Consider the following 14,534-nt stretch of genomic DNA (forward strand, 5'->3'; position numbering starts at 1 on the left):
GAAGAGAACAAGCCCTAAAATGTGTGATAAAGATGAAAAGACAATGATTACTTTTGCCGTCACTTTTAATCCTTACGTTTTGATCGTTTTTCTATCATAAATATGCCAAATGTAAAGTTAAAAAAAAAAAAAAAAAGACGAAGGAAGTACGTATTAGGGACGGATGAAGTGCAAAATTTTGCGTTATTTCAAGATTTCTATGTGATTTCATCAAAATCTTACATGTTCATTTGGGTTTCATAATTTTAACAAATGTGTGACTAATGATAGAATTTGGACGTATGCGGAATTTTAATGGACCTGAATGTTGTCATACAACAATTTTTACATTTCATAAATTATATCATGAATTGTACAATAATATTTTTGGTACGAGATGACTTATTTCAGGCTTACATAACTCATATATCTAAGTTGTGAAAGCTCATGTTTCTCACTTTCTTGGTGAATACTTTCCTCACTACAACAATTTTGTGGGAGATCCTTACATTCCCAAACTTTGGTGGAATACTCTTGACTCCACACACTTCACATTACATCACTTGCATGTATATACAGTTGTGGTGTTACATGCTTTACCTACTTAGGACAATGCTTTTAGATTAATCCAAGTAGTCTTACGGTCTTACCTAGTAATAGTTACTGCCTAGATTTTTCTAGGATATTTATCAACTAGATTTTTTTTTCTATTCCCAATCTAGAATATACTTTAGCTATTTATATTACAAAATAACTTAAATTTTTCTATACCCAATCAGAAAAATTAATGAGACAAGGTTTAACCCTTCAATAGCTCAATCTCTTTACTCAAAACATAAATACCCAACCATTGAAGGATAAAGTTATGTTAAAGAGAATGTTGGAAAGTTTAAAGAAAATGAGATAAAGTTTAGAGAGTCTATATTAAATTGAAGAGTACATGTATAGTAGGATTAGCATATAGATCATTATTATCCTTTTACATTGAAGATCTATTTTTTTTTTTTTTTTTTAAAAAAAAAAAAAAAATTCCTTTGTAGAAAGAGGAAGAGGAGTTCATGATGTAAGCAATTGTATTATCTTCTATTAGACAAGTAAGATCCAATATAATTATGAACAAATGACACAAATTGGGATGATTTCGAGACGTCTCGAACTTGAAATTGATAAAAGTGGATTGCTCAACTTTCGAATTATTCTTAGTAGTACTCTATCTCTTAAACTATTAGAATAATTCTACATTTATACGTGCATTTGCTAATGATCAAAGAAAGAAGAGCTCTATTTGACTCTGGTCCATTAAATAATCCAGCACCAATTGATCAATATTTATTTGGAGTGTATTTTCAAACAAAGTTTTAATTAAAGCAAGAAAAGATGAAAGAATTTACAGTATATATTATAGTTAAATAATGAAGCTGCATTTTGAATTTTGAAAGACAATACAAAAAAAGATTGTCTTGCTGCCAACAAACACCATAGCATGTACATAGGGCCGGTAATTGCTCACATAAGACAGATAGAATCGTCTTCGTCAGCCTCGCTCGCTACAAACCCGTTATTTTTTCTTAACATATTCTTCCATTGATCTGTATACAAGGAATTCTAGCCACGTTGTTATACAATCTGGTTATTTTCATCTTTTAAAACAACTTGCTACATCTTTTTCAAATCCTATACATATACAATTGTTCAAATTCCAAATTCACCAACCATATCTTATCATATCATATGTACATTTTTGTCTAGTAATATTGCTGTTGGCTATACGTACGCGTTACTGTGAACTATGAAATATATATACTACCTTCGTTACATATTATTTGCAACGATTTGACATAAAGTAGAGAGGGAAAATGTCTAATCGTTGCAAATAATATGTAATGGAGGGTTTACATATTCAACAAATGTAGTCTTGTATTCTCATGCATTGATGCATGCATAGCATTAATAACGCTACAGTATAAGCCCTAGAAAACCTTACTTTATGACAAATATATACAAGGCTCTACCCTATGGGATGCATTAATATGAAGCCTAGGATATTGCATGCTTCTCTTATACATACGCATTACGTACATATACAAAATACATTATTAATTCTGATTTTTATTGCATGAAATTAAATTATTTTTATTAGGAAAAAAATGGTATTCTATCATGTTACAAAGAGTATTATTGAGAATTCGAGATCGATAAATAACATGGTGACATTCTTATATCGAGCTATCATATATTCATATCATCATATGGCATGAGATTTGTTCATCTTCTTAGCTCAATTTATAATTTAACTTTATTTGATTAAACATTTGAATTGGGTGTTGTGGCACTTATGGCTCGACCTCTGTCAATGACATTATTGACATTACATATATATAGTACGAGTGCTCTCCTATGAGTTATGAGTATCTATTTGATGCACTCACCGTACACGAATGGAACAACGAAACTTGATAAATCACGAAGTCATATTCCCGATTATAATGCATGGCCAGGATGATATAGTATGGAACAATTAATAAATATGAAGATAGATATGCTACATTGCTACATACCTACATTAATCAAGATAATGGAATTAAGTACACACTGATGAAGTAAGTTTATAAAATTCAAGTACTTCCGTTGGTAGCTAGGTTAGGGTACGTGGGATGAATGTGGCTCGGTTTAATTTAAAAAGTAAAGCTCTGAAAGTAAAATAGAGCTTTAATTTTAAATATTCCATAACCATAAAGTGTGGTCTCTCTTACAATACATGATTTTGAGGCAAAAGGAATCAATTTTTTTTAACATCAGCTTTTTTACTTCCTTTCCCGCTTATGGAGGAGCAACCCTCATTAAGTCATTATGGTGCAATTAGTGATTTCACCTTGATTTTGGTGTTTTTCCATCAGTTTTCACTTTACCCCAAAAATTCACCCTTGGGGGAAAATAGCCTTCAATTTTATTACTACTAGCTTGCTGAATTTTTTTTTACCTACCTATTCTTAAGTTCAAAGACCCTCTAGTTGTTTTATGTTTTATACTAGTATATTGTTCACTTTCAAAATAGTTATGATACAAGCTAAGTTTAGATGATAACATATAGTAGTACATCAATATGATTCGATCCAAGTAATTTAGATGATGGCTAATAAGCCACACTCAAATAAAGCTACAACCATAAATATGAGAGGTTGCTAAAATGTGAAGGGGAAAAAAAAAAAAAAACTCATATGTTAATTAATTGTCTTGCATTGAAAAAGAAGTGGTGCCTGATAGACTACACTTGTTACCTACTGATTTTAAAATGACATGTAATTGAACTTGAATAAAATATCACATCATATAATTTTGAAGAAAAACCACATGATTTAATTACTAAATACGTATTATAAATCAATTAACTCCAATAGATTTTGAATTTCAAGTACTTTTTTTCCAAAAAAAAAAAGACAAGAAAAGAAAACCATCAAATTTCTTTTGATAGGATATTAGATAATTGTTCCAATATATACTGTATCAAGTAAAAAATTATAAGACAATACATTAGGTAGGCATAGCAACAAAAAAAATAGTCGGGAGCAATAATAAGTGGTTAGGAAATAGGACCCAAAAATGAGCAAGATACAACAATATAGGAAGTGAAGATATACATGACGAATTACTACCAACTACTAAATGATAGGGAAAATCAGATAGTGAGGGATACTTTAAGTGGTTACAGTTTTCCTTCCGATTTCTAGAAATTTTGAGATCGATTTTCATTACTTGCCCAAGCTGTCTTTGTGGCTCTTTAAATATCAGTAAAAACAAAAAAAAAAGGAAAATCAAAGTTGCGATATGACGTTGGAGAAGTGGAGAGTATGTTCGTGCGTGGTGTGGTGGGGATAAAATTAGTTACATAATCGTCCAGTCTGGCCTGGTGGTTTGGGCTGGTCATTTAAAGCTCAACCTACGTTACTACGTACACTATATCTATCAATTACTCTTACTGTACTAGTGTACTGTAACTTGCTTACCAACAACTACTATTACGTGTAGGAGGTATATTATATAGCTTAGCCATGCTACACTATGCACCACTATTAATGCACTATAATTAGCTCACTAGTATTACTTACGAAGTATTATTTTAGTTCATTAATATGATTTTATATTAAAGTTTCTCCTTGGCTCTTGTGATGGTCTCCTGTGAGTCACTTGTGAGTTATGAGTAGAATTTTTGTGCATCAATGCTCTCTTACTCTGTATAAATTGTATGGCAATTTTATTATTAAAAAGAAAAAAAAATGATATGATCTATGTTAATAACTTACTACAATGCGCAATGCACTCCCCTATACATCCTTTGGTCACTGAGATTCTTCATTTCAACGGCCAGATTATAATTCCAAATTGTTTCATATTGTTTTTTCATAAATTAAAGTAAAATGATTTATCCACTAAACATAGTTACATAACAAAGATAATACCTAAACCAAAAACCAGTCAATTACAAATTTATAACTGCTTACTGCACCACTTATGAATAAAAATTATAACTGGTCATTGCAAGATGGAAGACAATCATGTACATTAGTACATAGAGTTGCGCTAAAATAGGAAATAGTATAAGGGACGTTAAATTCACGTTTATTTGAATTTATCTTAAATTTTAAAGTATATAAAAATAAGGTGAATAAAATAGAGCTTCACTTATTTCAAATATAAATTAGAACTAAATTTTAAAAACTTGCTTTCTCAAAAAAAAAAAAAAAAAAAAAAAAAAAAAAGTTAATTGTTAATTGTTGGATAAATGTCAGAATTAAAAATTATAAGCATTATAATTTTTTAAGGATTTATGGTTTTAAAATGTACGAGTATCATATTGTATAGTGGGAAATTAATAAAAAATAAAATTAAAAAAAATCCAAGCTAAGCATAGTATAATAAAGAAACAAGTATATAGCCTAATAGCCATATAGGAGGGTGGAGGGTGAATCATGAAAGTTGGCCTCATAAATCTCAGTCTCAAATCCAAGCAATGCAACCATAAATTCACAAAAAGCAAAGCAAAGCAAAGCCTCTTCCTGGCTTCTCCCTCTTTTTCTTGCCCTTCTTTATTTGCAACCATCTATCTGCTTTTCCAGCACTTGTGCTTTAAAACTATCCCATGTGACCTTAGTTAACCTTGAAATAGAAAATTCACACCTGTTTTTTCTTTCTTCCCAACAATGGCCAAAACAACAAATCCTAGGAAGCTCACAAAAGAAGTTCACAGAACAAGAAGTCAACCTCCTTCACAGAGGAAAGATGACAAAGAAAAGCAGCAGTCGCAGCCGCAATCACAAGCATTACCTTCATGGGTGGTAATGAGGAACATACTCACTTGCAAGCACCTTGAAGTGGAGCAACAACCACAGCAAGAGCAAGCATCACTATCCCAGAAAAAGAAACAACAAAAGCAAAAGCATGCTGAAAAACCAGCAATACCGGAGGAAAACAGCAAGAAGAATAAGAAAATGAAGTGTTCAGGGTCACTCTGCAACAACACAAAAGTGATGCAGAGGCCTGAACCAGTTTCCCCTGAAACACTTCAGAGAAAAAGCAGGGGTGGTCCTACACATGCTAGTAGTAGCACCACCAGTAGCAGCAGCCATGAAGGATCAAATCGGTCAATCAAATCTCCTGTTTTGAGTGATCTTAGTAACAACAATACTAACAATAATGGGGTCTTACTTAAATCATCTTCTTCTAACAGTACTACTGCTGCTAATTACTCTATTAAAGGGATTCCGTTTAGAAGACTTTCAGGGTGTTATGAGTGTAGAATGGTTGTTGATCCTGTTTTGTCTTTCACTAGAGATCCTTCTCTTAGAGCTACTATTTGTTCTTGCCCTCATTGCGGCGAAGTTTTCATGAAACCTGAGAATTTGGAGCTTCATCAAGCTGTCAGGCATGCAGGTACTTGCTCTTTCTTAATCTCATTCAAGCTCATCTTCCTATTAATTTTTCAATTATCAACTTCTTATCCATGCTTAATCACATACACACCACTGTTTATTATTCATATTACATTTGTAAAGATTCTAGCTTTAGTCTAGTTTCAGAAGATATAAAGGTAGAAAGTGAGCTATAAAAGTCATAGACTACAATATAATTAATCTTCTTGTTTAAGTATAGAATGTTTAGTTATCACTTTATGGCAATTTTGCTCCATGTCATAAGCACTTTAGAGCATTTTCATACTTTTTATGTCATAAAATTTCTTTGACTAAGATGATTTATGTTTTCTGCTGTAGTATCTGAACTGGGTCCTGAGGATACAAGTAAGAATATAGTAGAGATTATATTCCAATCAAGCTGGCTAAAGAAGCAAACTCCAGTATGCAAAATTGATAGAATTCTTAAAGTCCACAACACTCAAAAGACCATCAACAAGTTTGAGGAATATAGGGACTCAATTAAGTTTAAGGCAACAAGGCTCCCTAAAAAACATGCTAGGTGCATAGCTGATGGAAATGAGCTTCTAAGGTTCCATTGCACCACATTTATGTGCTCCCTAGGTTTAAATGACTCCTCCAACCTTTGCAATTCTATCCCACATTGCAATGTTTGTAGCATTATTAAAAATGGATTTAAGCTAGCCGATGAGGGGCCTACAGGCAAAGGCATACTAACGACTGCCACGAGTGGCCGAGCTCATGATCGAGCTGATGTTGGTTCAGAGGAGCAGGAGAGGAGGGCAATGCTGGTGTGCCGGGTGATTGCCGGGCGGGTCAAGAAGAGCCCAGAAGGCGGTGGATCAGAGGAGTATGACTCGGTGGCTGGAGCAACCGGAGTTTATTCAAATTTGGATGAGTTGTATGTTTTTAACCCCAAGGCAATTCTGCCTTGTTTTGTTGTTATCTATAGGGGGTTTTAGATGTTTGGGCTAGAAATCTTAAATTAGTGTAGATTATTTCTACATGCTTTGGTTATTGTATATCTTCAGCTTTGGGTAGGGCAACGATTTAATGATATTTTGTACTATATGCAATATGCATGGAAATGGTAGCCCTTGGTTAGAAAACCCAAGCAATGCAAGTAAAGATTGTTCTAATTTGGCCCCAGTCAACTCCTTAGAAAATGAAAAAGACCAACTACCAACTTAGCCAGTGAGTTGAATTATTTCATTTGATCTCATTAATAGCTTCATAAGTTCATTTCAAAAGTATAATGACAAGTTAAATGAATTATAGTATTGGTTTGGAGTCTATTGTGAAGTAAAGGGAAAATGAAAGATGATATTCATTGATATGTCTTATTAAGAGAAAAAGTAATGATAGAAAAGGGAGATCAAAGACCTGGTCGGTTTGGCATGAATAGATGTCCTAGAAATAGATAATGAAGTGAAAAAGATGTCACTGCAACTCACAAATGGAAAATATTAGCACATTGCCTGTGTTTGTTAGTTGTAATACAGATGCCATAAACTAGCTAGACGTGGTCCAATCTAACAATATTATTGCCCTTTATAAAAGCGCCCAACCAAACAAAATTATTGACCCTACAAATTGAAAACACCAAATCCATGCTTCTTTGAGTAAAATCTTTGAGTAATCAAACCCAATACTAAATGGGAATTATGATGAGTGTTCAACATTAGTACATTACATTAGTTTCTAATTTTAGCCCAAAAAACGAAGTTAACATGTTCATTATAATAAAAGTTGAAAAATACTCGATGTCAAAAGAAGTAAACAAAAGCGTATGTATGTATGTATGTATGTATGTATTACTCAGGAAGCAGGGAGTTAATACTTAATAGTTGAAGTTGATGATTCTTGAATTGTACAACAAATGGGCAAAGGAGGCCAGGCCTGCTAATGCAAATGCAGTAGACAGTAGCAGTTTGATAAGTAAAATGATGTTGAAATAACAAAAATGAAGCAATGTTGTATGGGCGTACAGCTGCTGTTAAGTGTTTAATACCAAAAAGGCACGACTCCCCTAATAAGCAAGACTGGTTATTAAAGTTAATGAGGTCAATTATCCAGATTCCTTACAACACTTGGCATACATCGTATCGTATGGGTTGAGTTACCACAGCTTAATCCAAGTGTTCCTTTTTATAAATTAATGCAGGAGTCAAAAACTGCCTTGATTTCTATTGCTCATTATCAATTGTAAATTGCAAAGCCTGAGTCCTGAGACTGGACACACTGCAACTTGTATGCATGCCCCCTCTTTTGTTTTTGCTACAGAATATAAATTACAATAGTATATGCTTGTTTCATTAAATTAGTCGAGCTAACAGACAGTGACACACACAACCCGGCTCGAGTGACCCTGGCTAGTGGCTAGATTATATTGTTACAATATGGCTTTAGGTCCAGGTAACTAAATGTACTCACTACACTAGTAAAGTATCTCATTTAGGAGGGTGACACATGCAGCTGTGGTTTTTTTTTTTTTTTAATTTTTTTTTTTTAATTTTTTTTTTTTACATAATAAAAAAGAAAAGCAAATGGAAGCTGGGTTTGTGAAATGTTACAGGGCTCTTTAGTCTTTGATTTGGTGCAGTGTTCAGCTTTCAGAAAAAGGGGAGGAAGAAAGAGTAAATTTGGGTGAATTACAGCGAAAAAATTAAAAAAAAAGAGCATGAAAAGAAGGTAAAATAGAAAGAACATGCTTCAGTGGATAATAAGAATAATAATGAACAAAAAGAGTAGAGGGAATGCCGGAGTGGGATGTTGAAAGCTAATATGAAATCATTACAGCGACAATGCGCATGATCAGCTTTCACTATTTCGGAGTATAAAATTTAAGGAAAAGGAAACTGATTCCTAGTATGCCGGAGTGGGATGCCCCTCAATTAATGAAATTTGCAATTACAAATCACAATCTAATTATTACTCTACTAGATTGTTTTGTTTAATCAAAATTCGGAGTATTATTGAACTGATGCGGCTAATTTGCTTCTTATTTTTTTTAAAAAATAAAAAAATCATAAATCATATTTTCATCTCATTGATTTAAGACTCAAGAGGGCTGTAAGCAATGCAGCATCACCTTTTGTCTTTAGATTGGTTTAGGTTTAGGTTCAAGTTCAGGTTTAGACTCAAAAAGGCCCTTCAACCCGCTTTGTTTGGATAACAAAGAAGGAAGGAAAAGACGGGGAGAGAAAATGGAGGAAGGGAGGGAAAAGAAAGGGAGGGGGAGGTGAGCTCCATTTTTCCTCCAAATCTCTCCAATTTTGGAGAGACTATGTTTATTTAAGAGAGAGGGAAAACGGATCTCTCCCTCTCCTTCCCCTTCCTTCCCCCAATCTTTTACCCAAACAAGAAAATTTGTCCCCCTCCATTTCTCTTCTCTTCTTTTCCTTCCATTTCTTCCTATCCAAACAAAATGTTAATGCGCAGGGACCAGGGACCATTTACCCTTTTGTTCACCATCCCAATTCTAATTATATACTTCATATTTCGCTTCTTTTCAATTTAATATGGCACCTAATTTTCTTTTACAGAAAAGAATAAATATTACAGAGTAATACAAAGGTTTAGACAATCTTCTCTCGAAACTAAAATATAGCACCTAATAAGACGATCAAAACAACCGTAAGCATTAGATGTTTAGGGTCTAGTTATAGGCCTATAGCAGATATTGTAATACACGAACAAATACAAAAGAAGGTTAACTGGTCATCTCCAAACAGAAAATTTCTATTTGAGGGGCTACTGGAATACTCTATTGTACTAACAAAAGAACAATAACAGATCATCTCCAGACAGGAAAAATCTATTAGAGGGGCTACTGTAATATTATACTAACAAAAAAGATTATTAACAATTAGGGGTGGTTGCCCCAATGGGTAACATCAAAATTGGCCCAAGGAATGTCCTTGCTTTGAGCCTTTCAAGGCCGCAGGTTCATCAACTCATGGTTTTGTAATTCAGCAACTCCTAATGTTGACTACAAATGCATCATCATAATAAATATGAAATTACCTGCACCAGAGCTGCCAGCAAGTATCCCACTTCGTTTAAATGAACTCGGGCACAAACTATCAGCAATGGGACATGGACTTTCTGTTTGAGCCTTGAAGAATTTGTTGAATGATAATACCTCTTCTGGTGTGGCTCTAAGACAAAACTTGGCCTGACTCATGCAAAATCACTGGAGTCTGAAGAATGGCATCGCCTAGAAGTTTCCACTAGGTCCTTTATCTATACTTAATTACCAAGGTATGTTCATTTGGCATGGCATGCTGGTGTCACAAAAGAATAGCCGTATCAAATTATGTGCTTTAGCTGGTGATCCAGCACATCACCCACATTTGCTCTATTTACAGTAAGATTTTGAGCTTCTTGAAGACATCTACACTGCGGAAATGGGTATTTGTAAATTGAGTTGTGCCTGCTAGATTTTTTTATTCTTGGCATCATAAGTCCTTCTCGGTTGCTTTCTACTAGCATCACCTTGACCTGATCCTTAATCTCTTGCCAACTGTCAAAACATTTGTTAAATCCACACATTTGAGTTATCTGTCCAAGAATTTTTGAAATAGTGGGAAGTGTATGAAGTATATGCATGAACGATCCAAAGTTCCAAATCGGACAAGTGATTTAGACTTAAAGCTAGCGTACATGCTCAAATCACATTCGTAATACAAGATTGCAGATTAGCTGTTCAACAAAGAGATAAGAGGGACAGTTACCTGATGCTTGTGTTATGAAACAGAAGAGCAAGTTTCTGCTTGTCAGGTTTAATAGTCTTTGCATGTCCCCCATAGATATATCTGCGATGACCCATGAGAAAATGTGGAAAATTTCCACCCTGAGTGGTCAAGAAAACCTCGCTGAATAAGCATACTGCATAGTCCAGAGCAGCCAATCTAGATGAGTACCCCTGTCACAGGTGAATAAGTTTGAATGATTTACAGTGATCACTCCAATAAACTGGAAGCTACTGCTACAGCCATTATAAATTCTTGAAATGTGAAGCACCTAATTCATAATTGAATCTGGTCTAAATAATGATTATAATCAATTACATCCTGGATCACTATTAACTTATTCATAGTCCCAGGAAAATAGCAATAATCACCTTAAAATAAGCAAGCTCTTCAGGGGATGCAAGAGACTCCTTGGTATATAGAAGCGGAAACATCTCTAATAGGGGACTTAACTGTCTCTCCTCCTGATATAGTTTTCCTGATGCCAAATAGATCAATGTATTGTTGTCGAACCCCATTCCTCTAAGCATCATTCCAACCTATGCTGACAATAAATGTAATGGAAGGAACAGATGAGATACATGATTATATAGAGGTGCAAAGAACCAAATCATTGGTTATTTGAGATTTATTATTCAAAGAACTATACTATTTGTTCCAAACATCTAGAGATAAAAAAAAGATCCATTGAATTATACACTCTTTTTAAAAGTCTATCTGCAGGGTCTTTATAGCTTGACTGAAGGGTCTTTATAGCTTGACTGTTTAAGTGAAAGATTGAACATACCTCCACAGGGGTAAGAGGGCATTTTCCACTGATTCGATTGAGGCCAGGATTGATTACTGTGCCCCTGCGTCTAAATTTCCCCTTCCATCCTTTCTCTCGGACAAAGTCCATTTCAAACTGTTCTTTCTTTCCTCCATCGTAAATGCAGCACGAGAATGCAACCATGTCCTACATGTCCAGTCAGACCCACATAAATATTAGCAATGTTCAGAACATTTGATAGAAAAAGACAAACCATGCTCCAAGAAAGATTGGATACCTCTTCAAAACGGAGGTGAACTGAGACATATTTGCCATCGGATTTTGGACTCTTCTCAATCATGCGCTTGATTAAACTTTTGGCAAGTGCCGATATAGGAGGTGCAAATTTTAAAGCTTTGTAGTTTGCAAGGCACCTTAAATACTGAATGTCTGGAGGAATATACATTGACAATCTATTGGCAAAAGGAGCTATGCGAACAAGCCTGGCTGACATCAGGATATATGATCATTACTATACTGTAAGTGTATACAACTTCATAACGTACAGAATAACTCATGTGACATAGCAAGAATAAAGTTCGATCCACCATATGCTGATTTGATCATCACTGTATTTTACTCCATACTTTCCCACTGTGATGTTGTAGTTTTATCTCATTATTGTTTAGTAATGTTCAGAAAAATGATTTAGATGGTTGGAAATGGGATGAAGTTTTATGTTATGTCATGGAAGGGTAACTTGTATCATCATGAGCATGCCTCTTAAGAGTAAAGTAATTGTTCATGAAGAAAGCAATAATGGAAAACCAACGTACCCTTGATTCCGTAAGATGGGAAAAACTTCTTCAAGATAGTAACTGATGGAAGACCAAGCAGGGACTTGGACAATAGGTACATTACTGATCTCATAATCATATTGTTCCATAAGTTCTCTAGGTAGTTCTCGAGTCACCCTCACAAAGCCAGCAAGAGTGTTTATAAAATGCTGCTCATCATAGATATCATCAAAATGACTGAAAAAATAAAAGCGGATTAGGAGACTGGCAGATACCTAAGTTAAAAATGAATAAAAAAGAAACTTTAATGAAAAGCCAAGCAAAAGAAAGACAAGATGAAAGACCTTCGATCCATCCAGACATTGTGATATTCAAGACGTGGAATTACTAATGTGGCATTCAAAAACCCAGCAACAGCCACTGCATTGCATATCTGAATCAGAAACACAGAAGAATCAGCATTTGTATTACATTATTTCTATACATAGAAATGGGATAGTGATGGCTGCACTCCCAATAATTAAGTATTTCCACAATTATACGGTTTTCTCTTTAACCTATGAACAAAAATAGCGCGGAAATCTGATTCCATAGAGATAGTAAAACTGATACAATTCCATCAAGAACATTGCTGCTTATAACAAAAAAACAATAATAGACGAATGTAAGAAGAGGGAGTGCATTACCGAAGACCTCTGCTGATTAAGGCCTCCATTAGCCTCAACAATCAAATATCCATTATTTTCTGACCTCTCTGAGAATGGCAAAGTCATCAAGGACAGCTCAGGAATAATCAATATAATCAAATATCATGTACATGTATAAAGTATTTGCTTACCCATTCGTGTTTCTTCATATGTAATTTTGCAAGGCTTTTCAATTTTCAATTTTTTATACATCCAAAGACTAGATAACTGCGAGAAAACAAAAAATCCAGTGTACCAATTAAGGTAACATTTGAATTAGCTACGATTTGAAAGGTGATCCCAAAAAAAGCTAGTGCATTTATTAGTCAATCTCAAATTCAGGATCACCAATTGTGTACCAATCCTAACACTCAATTCCCCATGAAATCAATAATAGTAAGTTGATCAATTCTACTCATTCACACAAACAGCATTCCAATTTCTAAATTAAATAATATAAACAAATTGGAGTATAGGAATGTAAAATCAAAAACTGAATGAGACAAGCACACACAAAAAAACACTGTAAAATTGAAGTCAATGTTACTACAGTTGACATACAAACAAATACACAAATATACGAACTATTATTAAGAAGGGAGAGAGAATTAAGACCTGAATAGGAGGGGAATCGTCGGTGAGAATATGTCGTCGAAGGTTGTGGAAGATCTGATGACTATGGTAGACAGAACCAGGAGGAGGAAGAGGGAAGAAGAGTCGAGAGAGAGGACGAGCACAAAGTATCAAACCTAAAAGGTAAAGCAACGGTAAGATCAACCAGTACCGGAGACACCACCGGCGCCGGAGAACAATGCCGGCGTAAATCATTTTCCGGCGAGGTTTCGAGCGAGTAGTCGTAGATTCCATAATTTCGAAAGAGGGAGTAGAGAAAATAATCAAGGAATAAGATTGTATGGAAATTCAAAGGGATGCATAGCTGCTGCAGGTGGTGGTGTTTGTTGTTGGGTGGGTGTCAAAATTAGGGGTATAACAGCACACAGCCCACTAAATACTGTAGTACTGGGGTTTTTCAAACTTTCAAAGTCTGCAAATCTGCAATCAGTTTTTGCGAGGAAAGGGCCACCCTTTTGCCTACTACTCCCTTTTTTTAATTTATTTATTTTTTACTCTTAATCTCACGGAGTACAGTAATATTTATCCACTATTACTTGGGTGTTGGGTCTGCCTTTCTGATTTTATTACGCTACTAAGTTAAATCTATTATCACAGTATATCCTATTGGATCTTAGCTTGTCCAACTTGTTCGGAAGATTTGTTACTGTTAATCCTTAATCTACTCTAAGATCTACACCATTACAGTTTAATACAGCTGTAAATGAGTAAAATAATCGATAATTCTCGGCTAAAATTGTTTTAATTACCATTTTCAAACCAGACAACCAGCATTCATTGTTCATGTAATTCATTGACAATTCATCTATTTACTTAACTTAAATGTTATTTGTACAAGAGTCAAAATTCATTATCTTTGTAAACTCGGAAAAATCATATCAATTTCAAATTTGATTTTCTATATAAAACAAGCTTGACCATATAAACTCATCTAAACAATCGTGCTTGAGTTGCTTGACGACTCATTGACATTTCTAATATCAATAGTCATAATAATGTGGTTATTAAAA

The 14,534-nt window shown here is 34.3% G+C and overlaps 2 protein-coding genes across 2 annotated transcripts; one reads left to right on the top strand and one right to left on the bottom strand.

Annotated features, from left to right (window-relative positions):
- Positions 1 to 5,177: 5,177 nt before the first annotated feature.
- LOC145613538 (uncharacterized) lies at positions 5,178 to 7,144 on the top strand. Its single transcript, XM_081668657.1, has 2 exons — positions 5,178 to 5,907; positions 6,246 to 7,144. The coding sequence occupies exons 1-2, from the start codon at positions 5,178 to 5,180 to the stop codon at positions 6,866 to 6,868; spliced, it is 1,353 nt and encodes a 450-aa protein (XP_081524783.1). The 3' UTR covers positions 6,869 to 7,144.
- Positions 7,145 to 9,443: 2,299 nt separating this feature from the next.
- On the bottom strand, positions 9,444 to 13,953 carry LOC145615659 (O-fucosyltransferase 10-like). Its single transcript, XM_081670724.1, has 10 exons — positions 13,507 to 13,953; positions 13,044 to 13,119; positions 12,892 to 12,959; positions 12,550 to 12,638; positions 12,245 to 12,442; positions 11,707 to 11,911; positions 11,448 to 11,615; positions 11,032 to 11,199; positions 10,643 to 10,833; positions 9,444 to 10,431 (listed from the first exon to the last, which is right to left on the bottom strand). The coding sequence occupies exons 1-10, from the start codon at positions 13,756 to 13,758 to the stop codon at positions 10,218 to 10,220; spliced, it is 1,629 nt and encodes a 542-aa protein (XP_081526850.1). The 5' UTR covers positions 13,759 to 13,953; the 3' UTR covers positions 9,444 to 10,217.
- Positions 13,954 to 14,534: the final 581 nt, after the last annotated feature.

This window comes from Chenopodium album, chromosome 25 (genome assembly GCF_948465745.1).
Source record: "Chenopodium album chromosome 25, dcCheAlbu1.1, whole genome shotgun sequence".
NCBI lineage: Eukaryota > Viridiplantae > Streptophyta > Magnoliopsida > Caryophyllales > Amaranthaceae > Chenopodium > Chenopodium album.